We start from the raw sequence: 14,002 nt of genomic DNA on the forward strand, positions 1-14,002 counted from the left end.
GAATTGAAAAATGAGGAAATTTTGCAACATCCAGTGGGATGTCATTTGTGTCACCATGTGCTTTGGTATTTCTTCTCGTGAATGGAAAGCCAACTGTGCAGCTTTTACGTTCTTCGGGGATATTCATTTGGTATTTCTATCCACCTAGTACTAATATTGTTAAAAGCATTGTTTAAAGAAAACAAATTGATTATTGCTCATTTAATAACGTCAGGCAAATTAATGAGAAAGCACACCAATTGATAAAAATATATAAAAATGTAAATAACACAGACGAATTAGACATTTTCTTTCATTCGTTGTCTTTTTCTTACTTAGTTGTGCTTAACATAAAATGATCTGTCCGGAACTTCGAATGTCACCATTGTTCATTCAAAGTTTATTGAAGCAAATAAATATTTATGTCAATATTTGTCCATAACCATTCTCACAGCAATTGCTGACGCCTTCAAGAGGAAGTCTGTTTGAGAAGCTATTCGGCTAGGATTGTTTCCAACTGCATGTTTGTTGGTTGTGTTTATTGGGTTATCGATTCGGAAGGTATAAACTGTGTTATACAGGGTCTAATCTAACTATAATGTCAGGGACAAATATGAAATCAACGAGTAGACAATAGAATAAAGTCATTATGAAGGATGCATAGTAGCTCAAATAGTATAATACAAAATACCTGACAATACCTGAGAGTCACTCTCCATAAGCATTAAGCATCACACTCAAAATGCTGTCTGATTTGAAGAAGCACCTACCGATAACACTCTATACGATCTTCAGGACCTAAAACAGGACTAGTAGGTAGTAGGACTTCTGAGCGTCTGTAGTAGGAGTAGAAGTTCCAAAGAGTCCTGACGTCCCGCGCAGTGTACACGCGTAGGGCTTTAGACGTTGAATTCCTTACGACGCTACTCCAACAGTTCGTTATGATCGTCTGAGATCCAATGAGATCCTCTTACCTGTCGGTGTTAGACCCAAATAATGACAGAACCCCAAGGATTCCAAATAATGCTGCAGTATCACCAAGAATTCAAGGGGGCGAAAGTATAGCTCTAATAAATCTCTATTAACAATGACTCGTATCTATTATGAATGCAGTAAAGCTATAGTTTAATATCTGTCCTTTTTATAATTTACTAAAGAAATAAATGTTTTTTTATGCAATGCTAAACTGGCCAGGGCATAGAGAAAACGTAAATCTCTGTTACTTTCAAGAAAAGAAACATTCAATTTCCCGAACCAAGCGTATCATCAACCAACTCAGTTCTTAACATGTGTTGTACGCCTGCGCAAAGAAAGGTTCCAGCCATTTCAACCTTCAACCGCAAGGACTGCGCGTTAACAGCAGTAGCCACACAGTGGTCATGTTTCAAATTAATTAAACGAACTAATCTCACCTTGTCCGGACTTCCAGCCGCTCCAGATGTGCCCAAGATGTGGTGTATGTTTTCCCCTATCTATCTGAATTTAAATTCATTTTCTGTTACACCATGGCAATGCACTTCGTTGCAGGCGATAATTGTTTTCTGATGTTCGGAAAACCTTTCCACCTTCTGTTGGAAGTGCGACACCCTGGCACCCCGGTACCGATCAAACCCTCCAAACGGCGTAGCGAAATTTGAAACAGAAAAACGTGGCGGGAACGAATGCCATATTTCATGTTTGCAATTTCCAGTAACACGTGTAGCAATTCGCTACCGAGTGCTACCAGCCACGGAGGTCAACAGATCGGTGGCTGGGATTGCTGTTTGATGGTGGTTTTGCGCCCGATCTGGTTACACTCTCGCGCAACCAGTAGCCAAACAAGGCGTGTGTGGATGTTGCGTCTGTCAGCGTACATACGCATTGTGTTGACGTATTTGAATATTTAGCTTAAATTATTACCTTATGACCTATGCAAAGCGAGAAACGATATTACAATACATCGATGCTGCTTTACAATAATCATAATAATTCCATGCTGCTTCGAATAAGCTCGTTAACGTTCGCCGGGGCGAAGTTTATGTTTGATGCTTTGCCAGCAGCATATGTGAGGCATAATTTATATTTTTACCCCTTCCCCCAAAAACATACGAAAACCATCGCGCTACACAAAAGAGCATTAACATTGCATTCAATTTGTACTTCGCAGAAGCAGCAACTTTCCATTTGCAAAAATTCATGCGAAAAGCGTAAATCGGCCAACGATACATGATCTTCACTGCATCGTTAAGCTGATTTCTTGGCGCACAAAACCTGAGAAGAATGGTCGTAAAACAGACACAAGGCATACAAACACCAAAAAAAATCATACAACCAACTCTCTTCTCGTCCAATAACCAAAAATACCACAAATTGCTCATTAACGGTGTGGAAAAGAATTTCGAGTGAATCGTCAAAATGTTACCGTGCACGGTAACAAAGTCTGCATTGTTTTCGGTCCCGCTTTGCCCCATACGAATTCGAATAAACGGATGATGGATCGTTATTTCAAAAAATATTAAAATTAAATAAGTACAACCCGGGGGCTTACTTCACACCTTCGATTGTGGTTGGAAGGGTTTTTTTTTTCTTCTCCTCTTATCTTCGATTACGAACGCAAGGATTTGATTACCTATCGAATTTACGAGTTCCCGTAAAGCGTTAAATAACGCGAATGGTTTAAGAGTGATAAAAGGGGAAGATGTGATCATCTGTACTTTGAATTTCTGCAGTGAGGAGTTCGCATTAATGATGAGCTGTCGATGGACGAGAACGTCAAAATATGTTATACTCATCTGTGTGCCCTTCGTCGTTACGATCGACCCCGTTCGCGTGAATATCCTTCACTGTGTTGAATAATAGAATGTAGTAAAATAACAGCAATGGACCTATTCGATTTTATGTTGTGTCAGAAGTCAGCGGTTTCCCCATAAAACACCTCATAAACTTTCAACCCGCCAGTATGTTGGCGTGTTACCTAGCGCGATGGAATTAGGATGTGTTTATAGCGTTTCCAATACGCTACCGAGCCGAGCCGTAGATGAACGGAGGGTTAAGCAAATCACCCATTAAAGTGAAGCCAATCGACACCCTCGCTCTCGTCAAAATGTGAAGTTCGATAGCTACTGCGTGCGATCTGACGCCATGTATTGCACTCAACGTGTCAAACGAAAGTCTAACTACGCACATCTTTTAATCGTGATGCACGCGTTGCATTCGGAAAGCAATCTGTTTACGATACATTGCAAACGCCCGGTTTATGCGCTACGTCAGACAGCAATCGTGATCGTTCATTATCGCGGCGATGGCGTGCGGGATAATGTTTCACTTAAATGCGTAAGATCGTGGTCAACGCACATGGAGATTCAATTAGGTATTGCACGGTTGATTCAGATTGCAGGGTGGTGCTGATGTTTAAGGAATTAATTACGCGATGTAAATATTATTGGACGCAAGGAAAACAGCATTCAATTAAGGATGCAGAACACATTGAAAAAATCATTTGTTGTACCTGAAAATTATAAAAATTTAAGAAAAAATGCAAGAAAATTTTATTCAAAAAAAAATTAAAAAAGGTGCCATTTCATAGTCAACATATCCAGCAATACGGCCAGTCATGTTTTGATACTAAAAATAAATTGAAATGATAAAAAAATAAATAATAAAAATAATAAAAAAATATTATGCTATATTTTTATTTGAATTTTTTTTTTAATTCTTCAGGTACTTTGAGGACAATATTAGTTCAGTTAATAAATTATATTGTTTTATAATGTTAATGTAAGAAAAAGGTATAGTAACCGTGTTGTGCTATGCAGTTGTTGAATACATATTGAACTGTTTTTTTTTATTTTGCTTTGAGAATTAATTTATGTATTGTTGATAAATAACCTTGTTACTCTTTTTACTCTACATTTCTTTTACGCTGTCCAAGCCATTGAATTTCAAATTAATCAATGTTTACTGTTTTTTGAAAAATTGATAATTTATGAAGCTACACAATTTTTTTCTCTACATTATCTTTCAACCTTTATAAACTTCCCATGCAACAAAGAAAGGGTCCCACAAAAATGGCCTCAAGCGACTAGTGATACTAATTTACAGATCGATCGATATGTTAACTTTACGCGTTCGGTGTCGCCTGCACGTCGGTCACAATCTTGCGCCTCATTAGTATCGCGACTTTCTCTATCTACCACCGGGCCGGGTCGACCTTTACCCTTTTTTGTCCGCAATCCATCGGGACTCATCTGTCTTTCTGCATCACCTTGAAGTAGCGCTAACATTTTCACTGCAGCCGGAGCAGTAAAAGCCGTGACGTGATTGTAGACTGTACGGTTGTACTACAGGATGATACCGTTCGTGGCCCTCCCGAAAAAACAAAAAAAAACCCTCGCACGCATCGTGACCTTACCGGAACGCGGGCAACCCAACCGGGGCGCCCCAAAGGAAATGACTGCAATTTAAAATTAATACCTTCCATCACTCCTTCGAAGCGAGTTCGAAACCACGGCGAGGGTGCACGAACTCTCCGGTGCGTAGCCGGTGATAAAAACGGCCAAACCGAAAAACCCCCTTTTTCCATCGGGCAGAAGATACGAAGTGCATGTCCAGAAGCGTACCACCGGTATTCGAACCGTTCGAAAATCGTTCAAAATCGAGCACAATCTGTACTGCGATTTCCCTCGCACAATGGTGGCGTGGCGTGGCAATGGCGTTCACCGATCGCCATCCCGCCTCCCATGCTTCCCAAAGATAAACATTGTGTTTCGCGAACACACAATTCGTGCCACAGTGAACGGAAAAGATAAAACAAAATTGTAATAATAAGAAGAAAATTGAATTATCATGTATTGATAATTGAAATTTATTGTTCCAGGGGCCGTTTAAAATGTTCCACTCGATTAAGGCGAACAGCGTCGCTCGCCCTCGAGAGCATCTGGTTTTGACATTTTGACTTTGCACGCCAGCAGTGGCGCGAGTGGCGCGGAGTTGTGATGGGATAGGGGATGCAATGCCTGGGCCACCGCCTGGTACGAATGCAGTGAGGCTGAAAAAAATTAAAGCTCAACCGGTAGCGTAAACAACATTTAAAGTACTAGGTAATTTTGGACTATTTATTTAAAGCACTCAATGTATCCCTTGCTCTTTCATACCTATACATCCAGAGCGGTTATGTTGGTGGCCCATTGTAACAGATAGAGAGAGAAAGGCAGACGGTACAAGGGCTTTTCGTTAGCAAATTTAACATCGATAATGCATTGTTTCTCACAATTAAAAGCACCATCGGAGTATGCAGCGTTTCTCATTATGTTTTTGTAAGATGTTTGTAACGCAGCAAAATAAATGGGACTCTTATGCAGACATTTGGAGAAGGAAATACAACCTCTTTCCAATATATGTATATTGGTCTTCTTATTATCAATTAAGTAAATAAATACACAAACAAATCATCTAAAAAAATAATTAAATAATATATTAATAAGTAGATAAATATGAAATATTATAAAATAAATTACAAGTAAATTATTCATAAGAAAATAAATAGCTAATAAATAAATATAAATATTAAATTAAATAGTAAATGAAGCTTGTAAGTAAAAATAAATCTTTAAAAATATAAATTAGATAATCAATAAAAAAAATAAATGATTAAAAAGAACAGAAAATTTCCACAAATCACTGCCATACCTAAAGGTTTATCAATTTAATTTCTTTTAAAAACTCCCCACAGTCTATTGATATTGTTTCATATTTACGTCCTTTTATATTCGCTTGTAACAAAGTGTCCTTAAAAACAAAACAAAGCACACCACCGTCGCAATGTAAATCGAAACGAAGATATTACAATGCAAATAACACCACAATTATACAGTGAAATACGAGAACACTTACGCATCCGGAATCGCCAGACGGAATCTTGTGCCTTGCGGCAGAATACACCGTACACCGCGTATACCCTCTATTCCGATACCCTGTGGCACTGTGTGTATGTGTGTGGAAGGAACAAAATTCCAATGTACAAAAAAATAAATTGCACCGATTTAAAAAATAAACTCACTCACAGATACTGTCAAAAAATATGGCTGCCGGCGGTCCTGCCAGGTTGCACTATCACAGAGCTACGGTTTGATGAGGAGCAAAACGAAGCGCCCTAAATTGGTGAAGTGTAATTCCTTTTAATCGGTTGTTGGATTAACGAATTTTTAATGCGCGCTGCAACGTGTTTGATTCCGCTTTGGTTTATTTTATTCCCTTAGTTTTGTTTGCTTCTTGTCCAGTACCACCCAAATCTCGCTATCTGCCTTGTTTGCCGATGTTCACAAATTTTGTGTTAAATTTCGTCACCGGCGGCCATTTTCGTTGTGCACCGAGTGCACATAACCATTCATTACCATTTTCCGGACCCGCCGGACGGTGTTGCACTCGCACCCGCTTCTACACGTGACCAATGACCGACGATGGACATTAAGTTTGGCTGTTGAGTTAAAAGTTTATAACTCACCGTTGTTAATGAAATCACACAAAAATGTTTTAAGTGAAAATGTTTCACCGTACACTGGAAGATATTTTTTTTTATTTTTACGTGGAAATGCCTTTGAAATGTAATAAATTGATAATAAACCCTACATTAAGTAATTTCATAATCATTGAAGCCAAAGGAACATGAAAGGCGATAAATTCTTAGGTTAATAAGTAACATATAGTAAAGTCTTTTATTCTGGAAGTCATCAATTTTAACCTTCAATTTATAATAAAAATATAAACTATCAATTAAATACTTGTACTGATGGTCTAAACCGAGAATCATAACTAAGTATTGTAAATATTTTTTCCAAAGACAATTAAGATGTAACCCTAATGCGGGAAAAGGAAAATAAAATGCATCAAATAAACACATTAACTTAATAAAACTCCACTACAGTTACATCACTACTAAAGGTAACTTGTGTTCCGTTGATTAACCTATTGACTTTGCATTGTGAAGCAATTTTGGCTACAGCACGCATCGCATCACCCGACACGATCACGAAACGATCCATCGTCTCCAGTGAATATACACATATGCTTTAGCATCGCTGGAAAACACCAACTAGCCTGGCATGCGTGAATAGCCACACAACTCTTACCTTTAAGCAGCTTTACTTCTGGCACCCTTTCTGGCGCTGTGTAGCCACCTACCGCCGACTGGCAAAACAACAATGCCTCCTGGCCAACCAGGAGACGCGTCCCTGACAGTCTCATGAAAATGGGTATTATCTTAATTTCGTTTATTTGTTTACCGATACTTTACCGATGCTTCGATCCTTATCGGTGCCGTAGGTCCAGCACCATCCAGCATAAATTGGTTAACTCGAAGGTGATCTTAAAAAAAATAAAGCGAAAGTATTCACTGATCAGCCAGCAAGATTGTTGTAGTACGAAAAAGTGAAACAAAAGTTAAGTGCAAAAAATTGCAATGATTGTTCTGTAAAAGAAATTAAATTAAAAAAAATACACAATGCCTGTACCACCCTTGAGCGGTGGAGTACCGCACTTTAAGTGGACCTGCGTGTCATTTAATTTTAGGCTCCCCACAGCAAACAGGACACTTTTGTTTTTTTGCAATTTGATGGAAGGATTATCCATGGTTTTGTGGTCTTTTGTGACACAAATGGGACGCCTCAAACCGTATTGTTTGGTCTGGATCAGTTTTTCACCCAGATTTGTTTACATTTTGACACAATTTTGCTACTTTCTGATGATGTTTGATGATTTAAACATCTTTGTTTAGAGAGATTTAAATGTTGCATTTCAATTTTTTAAAAATGTTTTTTAAATCTATTATCTTTTAGAAATTTTAATTCAAAAGAGCTTGAGCAAACATTTGCCTCGACAAGCTAAGTTTAATCCAAAGCATTTCATGTAATGGTTTTTTTTGGTACCCCAAAAATTATTGATAATGGTAATATTAAACATATTTTCATGAAATATTTGCCTCTTCATTTTGACTGTGTAATTTATTGAAACTGTTTAAAATCCACAACGTACAAATCAACTCATCTCCAATCTGCACATCTCACCGTGTGCAAAGGAAAAACGAACATACCCCCAAAATACTAATTTACAAGATTGATAAAATTTATAAGTTAATAAACAACCGGACCGGCTGTGCAGATCTTCCGAAACCGAAACATTCCAACGCATCTTTTTTCCCAGTTTTGCCAGTCGCTTAATCATGTACGGTCGGTAATAAGCTTACGTTAATTGCATCTTGGTAAGAGAGCAACAACAACAAAAAAACACAACAACCACAAACGCAAACTGGTGGTTTTCGTCTTCGGTCGCTGTTTTTTTTTGTGTTGCCCATTTTTTGATAACAAAATTTAAGACATTTACATTCGCTCATAAAACAGTAGGTGTTCGAAGATGCGATCGACTGATGCGTTCAGCATACAGCCGCCAAACCGCACATTCCATTCGTCGGTGAGGCTGATGAGTCGGGTGTATGCGACATCAGTTCGGTGAACGTATCATGAGCGGCATGATTCACGACACCATCGATTTTAATCAATTTGAAATGCATTACCATAAACACATCCCATCGGACAACCATTAAAAATCAATCGCTAAAACATTGTCCCGGACCAACAGAAAACCAAAAAAAAAACATTGCACTTTCATACACTTTAGTCATATACTTGCACGATTGGATGGAAAACCATTGGGAGTGGACAGAAGATGATGGGGAATGGATTTATAATTTAAAACAGCAAAACCAACATTTTTGTCGCATAATGAGTACTTTCATAATGAGTTATTAAAAGTCACTCTCAGGGGGGAAAAAGGATAATAAGAAATCGTTTAATCGTGTTCATCGTTATTGAATGCGCAACTTGTTTTCTTTTTTTAACAATCAATGTTTCTTCTTCACAATTTATTTTTAATATACTTAACATACTTCAACGGTCATCCTGTTTACCTGAAAATAGATTGGAGTTAATTAAAGTCCTGTTTAAAAAAGTTATTGAACTTTGTCATACTTTAACAGTTTCAAATTTGATAAAACTGTTACAAAACTTGCATCAGACGTAATTTTTTTAAATGTCTTTGAATATTACAAGCTCCACCGTAGTTTTATTAACATTTTTACCAAATAGCTTGATAACCTAGACCAAAAATGATAGGTGAAATAGCAAATATGCTAGATTTCATAATTAATTTTCGCATTTCCCTATTCTTATGAGTATGGTCGAGAATTGACATCTCTGTGTCTAAGAAGAAACGTAAATAACAAAAAAATAATATTTCAACTGATCATTCGGCGGAATTGATCCCCACCTCCATCTCTTCAAAATGGCCAAACCATTGCCCTTTTACTATACCTTTTGACAGAACCTTGAAAGTCACTGCAAGCGATGCACAACGTCCTTTTCATCGCCATCATACCGCCGACGGGCGTAATGACAAAATTTACGTAATTAAATTTAAGTAAATGTGGGCCGGACCTCTTTCGCCCCTTTTTTTGTTTTGTTTTGTCCTGCCTGAAATCGATTTGCGCAACAAAACAATTTGCGTGTCTTTATCAATCAATGGCACGCACACTCTTATTGCGCATCACCAGCAAAGACCCCCCAAAAAGGTCGCTTGAGTGAAAGAAAACAACATAAACATGGTAGAGGATGACGCGTACCAAATCACTTCTTGGCACGCCCTTTCCTATGTCATCATGCAGCACACAATTGCTCACTCAAGTGCAACATTGTCAAGCATTTTAATTCGAGAATTTCAGCGCCTGATCGATACACGATACAGATTATTTTTTTAATTTAGTTTAGCTAATCTTGTAGACAAAGCATATAGAATCGAATAGCATTGTACAAGGCAATCACGATATTAAAGCAAAATTTATAGCTAAGATAAGACAGATTTACTTTTACTTGTAGCGCCTTAGCAACGAATTATCAGCGAACCTCTCTACAGCCTTCATGAAACATTCCCACCTATTTATCACCGCTTACCAAAATTAATCAACCTTTGTGATCTCAATAAAGATACGACCCCGGGAAGCAAAGATTCGGACATTATCTTATCGCACCCAATCGACGGGTACCGATCAACGATCGGCGCCTTTTGAATCTGAACGGTTTTTTACTTGCTCTCAGCGAAACTGAGTGACCCCCAAAAACCGACTCCGAACGACTACCAGAAGTTGAGTTCTGCGCACGAGTTCAAAGCATTTCACCGGGGGGTGTCAAGCTGTGTGCGGTTAAGCGCGTAATACTTTCAGTTGAAATTAACCAAAATTAACAACAAACAAACATTTTAACAAGATGTTTTTTTCTCTCTCTCTTTGCCATTTCATTTTTTCCTTTCTAGTACACCTTCCAGGATTGACCTTTTTTTCGTCAATTTAAGAATTTTCATTGAACTTTTTGCTTTCATTTCTTTTGCAGCTAAGATCTCCGATTATGTCTGGTCCAGTTGGACGATGGATGATGCCACGGTAGAAATGATTGGGCCATTGAAGCGGGAAAAAAACCAAACAGATCGACAGCTTTGCTCCCGCGTCAACTCACTGTCGACGATCGGTGAACGGCGTCACGAATTTGTCCGTGACAAAACTCCGACTACGCCACTTTTTATGTATGAACCACCATTCTTTGTAGCACCGAATTCTACACCGTCCGTACGTACATGAACTGATGGATAAGTGACTCCTTTTTTTTACACTGCATTATCGACCATGTGTACCTTGGGCTTTATCTCACACTGTATCAACTGCCTCTGTTGATATCTCCCCGATCGTGGATCCAGTTTACTTACTGCTTATTATCATTCCTTTACGCTTTTTTCCCCTTTTCGTTGTGCGTCAAAAGATATTCAAAATCTCATATTCACTCGATGCCAATGTCAACATTGGCTTACCTAAAACCGTTACGGCTACTTAAGTAACAATTAAACTCAGTCATCTAGGGAAAAAAACTGATCATTGGTAAGTCACTATTGTACAAAAACAACCTTTGGGCGAAGTGATCTAAGTGGGACAATAACTCGATACAAAAAAATTTAAAAGGTATGATTTTTTTTCGGGATTAAATTTGTTCAATCAACGATGTAAGCTGATTGATTAAAAGCAGATAAGTGGCATATCTACCATGTGGTTCATTTTGATCTGAAACGACATAAGCAAATGATAGTGATCTGTAGATGAAAAGTATCAAATGGCAAAGGCTTGTCGAAAATTTGGAATGAAGTGACGAACCTTTGTTTTATTTAGTCACGATTGAAAATCGCATGGATGGGAAACAATGAATATAGAAAAACGGTCAAGTAACAATCATATTAACAGAAATTGTTATTAACCTTTTAGTGGCTGATTTAAAACGTTGTAGATTTTTCTATTTTTTATGAATACTTTGTTTCATTTTTTTTGTTTAGAACTTAATATAACTACAATTAGATACTTATCTAGCTATTTAATTCTTAAATCTTCAAACTACCGCGCACATTAACAAAATCACATCACTTACTCTAGAACTTTACCATCCTTCTCCCATGGGGCATACCACCAACCAAACAGCTGACATGCAAACGTGCCGTGCGCCTTGTTGTTTCTTAGCAAAACTTGCCACATTTTGCGCTACTCAATGGTGGCTCGAACGACGCCTGCAATACAGCGCGGTTTGTTGCATTCCACTGTCGATCCTGTCAGCGCGTACAAGCAAAGCTTCGGGCAGCGCAATAAATCCTTTCGTTCCGGGGCCTAGTGCGCACATGTTTCCCCGAGCGTTGTTTGATTTATTTCAAGGCTTCTTAGCCTTCCGGACCGACTCTACCGACCAATTGGGGGTGGAACATCTCCCAAAGGAATGGCCCCGCGGGGGGAGGAGGAGTGAAACATGGAGAAAAGGCAAAGGAAATTACAACGCCACAAGCAGGTTGTGACTGTTAATGTGTAACGCATAGGCATTCCTTTCGATCTATGTGGTACGAAAAGCGATGCTGCCGCTTACGTTGACATGTCACACACTTACCCGGTTCAACTTATTCAAAACGACAATGCACATTAAAGGATCAATAAGTGGAACAGCTAATGCAAACAAAGTATACAAAAAGCATGGTTCTGAAAGATTTATTTAAATTTAATAAAAAGAATTTTCCCATATTGCATTACTATTATTTATATTTATCACGTTGAAGTGCGTTATATATTTTAAAATTATATAATAATATTTTTATTAATCACTTTAAATACGTGAAATATAAATTTAAAATTTTCATGTAAATTTTATATCAAACTTTCGACAAAAATTTTGCCCGTCTTTCGTTCAATTATCCCACTTTACTTTCTGCTTGGTAAAAGCCACGGAATGCTCCTCGTCTATTCTTCCGACTGCACGATCGCAGACTGCTCCAAAGCTACAAACAGACCGATATTCAACCGTAAACCTGTTAACTACATCGGCAAACCGGGCTGTCTCCGGAACCGGACCGAAACGATCGTCCAACGCATATCAACGGTCAGGCTAACTGACCCGAACATCGGAAGCATAACTATCGGCAAACCGCAGGTGGTTTTGCACGGTAGCACCAGTGCGCTATCACATCTAGTCATCCAGAGAACTTACCACCGCAGCTTGTTACAGCCGCAACAAGACAAACTCGCTCGGACCTCCGGTTGTCTGGCACCAGGATAAAACCCGGCTGGCATGTAGCGTGCGAACAAGCACTTCTGTTTTCGATAACGGCAACCTCAACACTGCGCAGCTATATGCGGACGCGTTGAAACTAGCGGATGCCATGCCGATCGATAGACAGCTTCCCCCTCGAGTGAACTCTCGGGAGCATGTTTTATTTTATGTTAATTCTGTTTGATAGTTCTTTGATTATGTCGATGCCGGTTGCGATGAACAAAAGGCATTCGACGACCGATTACAGGCAAGGCAAAAAGGGTACATATGACGTTCAAGAATAGCCTTCCACATAGTGCGTCCGTAAACTTTATTGATTTATTTCCAACAATAAGTACACTATTCATATGAATTACAAATCCTTTCAGTATTTTTTCTTTTTCATTACAATTATAGCAGAACTTTCCCGTCACATGAATCTTCATTTGGTCTTTTATCCGCCAACGTCGGTCCAGGCTATTTGTAATCAATATTTGGACAACTATTTCGAATTAAGCACGGGCAATAAATTAGCAACGATTAAACCTGTCCGCTTATATCGTATAACGCAACCGATGCATACGTTTCGAATCGTACTTCGCTAGCGTAACTGATAAAATTCCCCCGAAAACTGCAACACCCAAAACCTTCAGGACCATTGCATGATAAGCGGTATGAAATGCGATACATACCACTCGAAAGTCAGGTAAATCGCAAGGCGATGGTTATTTTTTTTTGTAAACTTCATTAAAAATAATTGAAATTCGAAAGATTAATCGATTTGATTGCGCTCGGACGTGCATTCCACGTGCGATGCTTCGGCGTACCGAAAAGGCGTTGTACCCTTTCGTCGTTACGTCTTAATTTTCGTGTCGGCGTTCATTAGCAAAAGCCGTTCAACGCTCTTCACGGTGGATTATGGCATACGTCGATTAATCTTTAAGCCTGCCCCCTCCCGGCTCTATTTCATCCTTCCGGCTGGTCAGTGCGGGCGGATTCCGTATTAACATCGTACGGTAATGGGGCTGAAGGGTGTGCAGGTCTCTATGCACATCTCTTGCAGATTGAATCATGTGGGACACCGTGCATAGTTTTGCCGCTGCAAGTTTATACATTCGACGACCTTTTATGTAAATCATGCTCATCGACCTTCTATGCCGGCAGAATGTGGAACCTTAGTTGAGCTGCAGTGGAGCCAACATGCTGCTCCACTATAATGGTGGAATGTATGAAATAAATGACAAACATGCATTATGTCCAGACTCCCTATATACGTACGCTCTCTGGAAAGCTTCTATTCACCAAGAGCAAGAATTCTCGAAGGCAGCGAGTTCGATATCGTATTCTTTAATTAACTACAACAATTAAACGTCCCATGTTCATTAACATTCTAC

General features: G+C 38.9%; 1 protein-coding gene across 1 annotated transcript in view; it reads left to right on the top strand.

Annotated features, from left to right (window-relative positions):
* Positions 1-14,002, top strand: part of LOC125765276 (uncharacterized) — a 45,612-nt gene that overhangs the window by 13,774 nt on the left and 17,836 nt on the right. The window contains exon 2 of the mRNA XM_049430224.1: positions 10,392-10,624. Within this exon, the coding sequence (XP_049286181.1) occupies positions 10,392-10,624 (233 nt within the window). The remainder of the gene's footprint in view (positions 1-10,391; positions 10,625-14,002) is intronic.

The sequence above is a fragment of the Anopheles funestus genome, chromosome 2RL, assembly GCF_943734845.2.
Source record: "Anopheles funestus chromosome 2RL, idAnoFuneDA-416_04, whole genome shotgun sequence".
NCBI lineage: Eukaryota > Metazoa > Arthropoda > Insecta > Diptera > Culicidae > Anopheles > Anopheles funestus.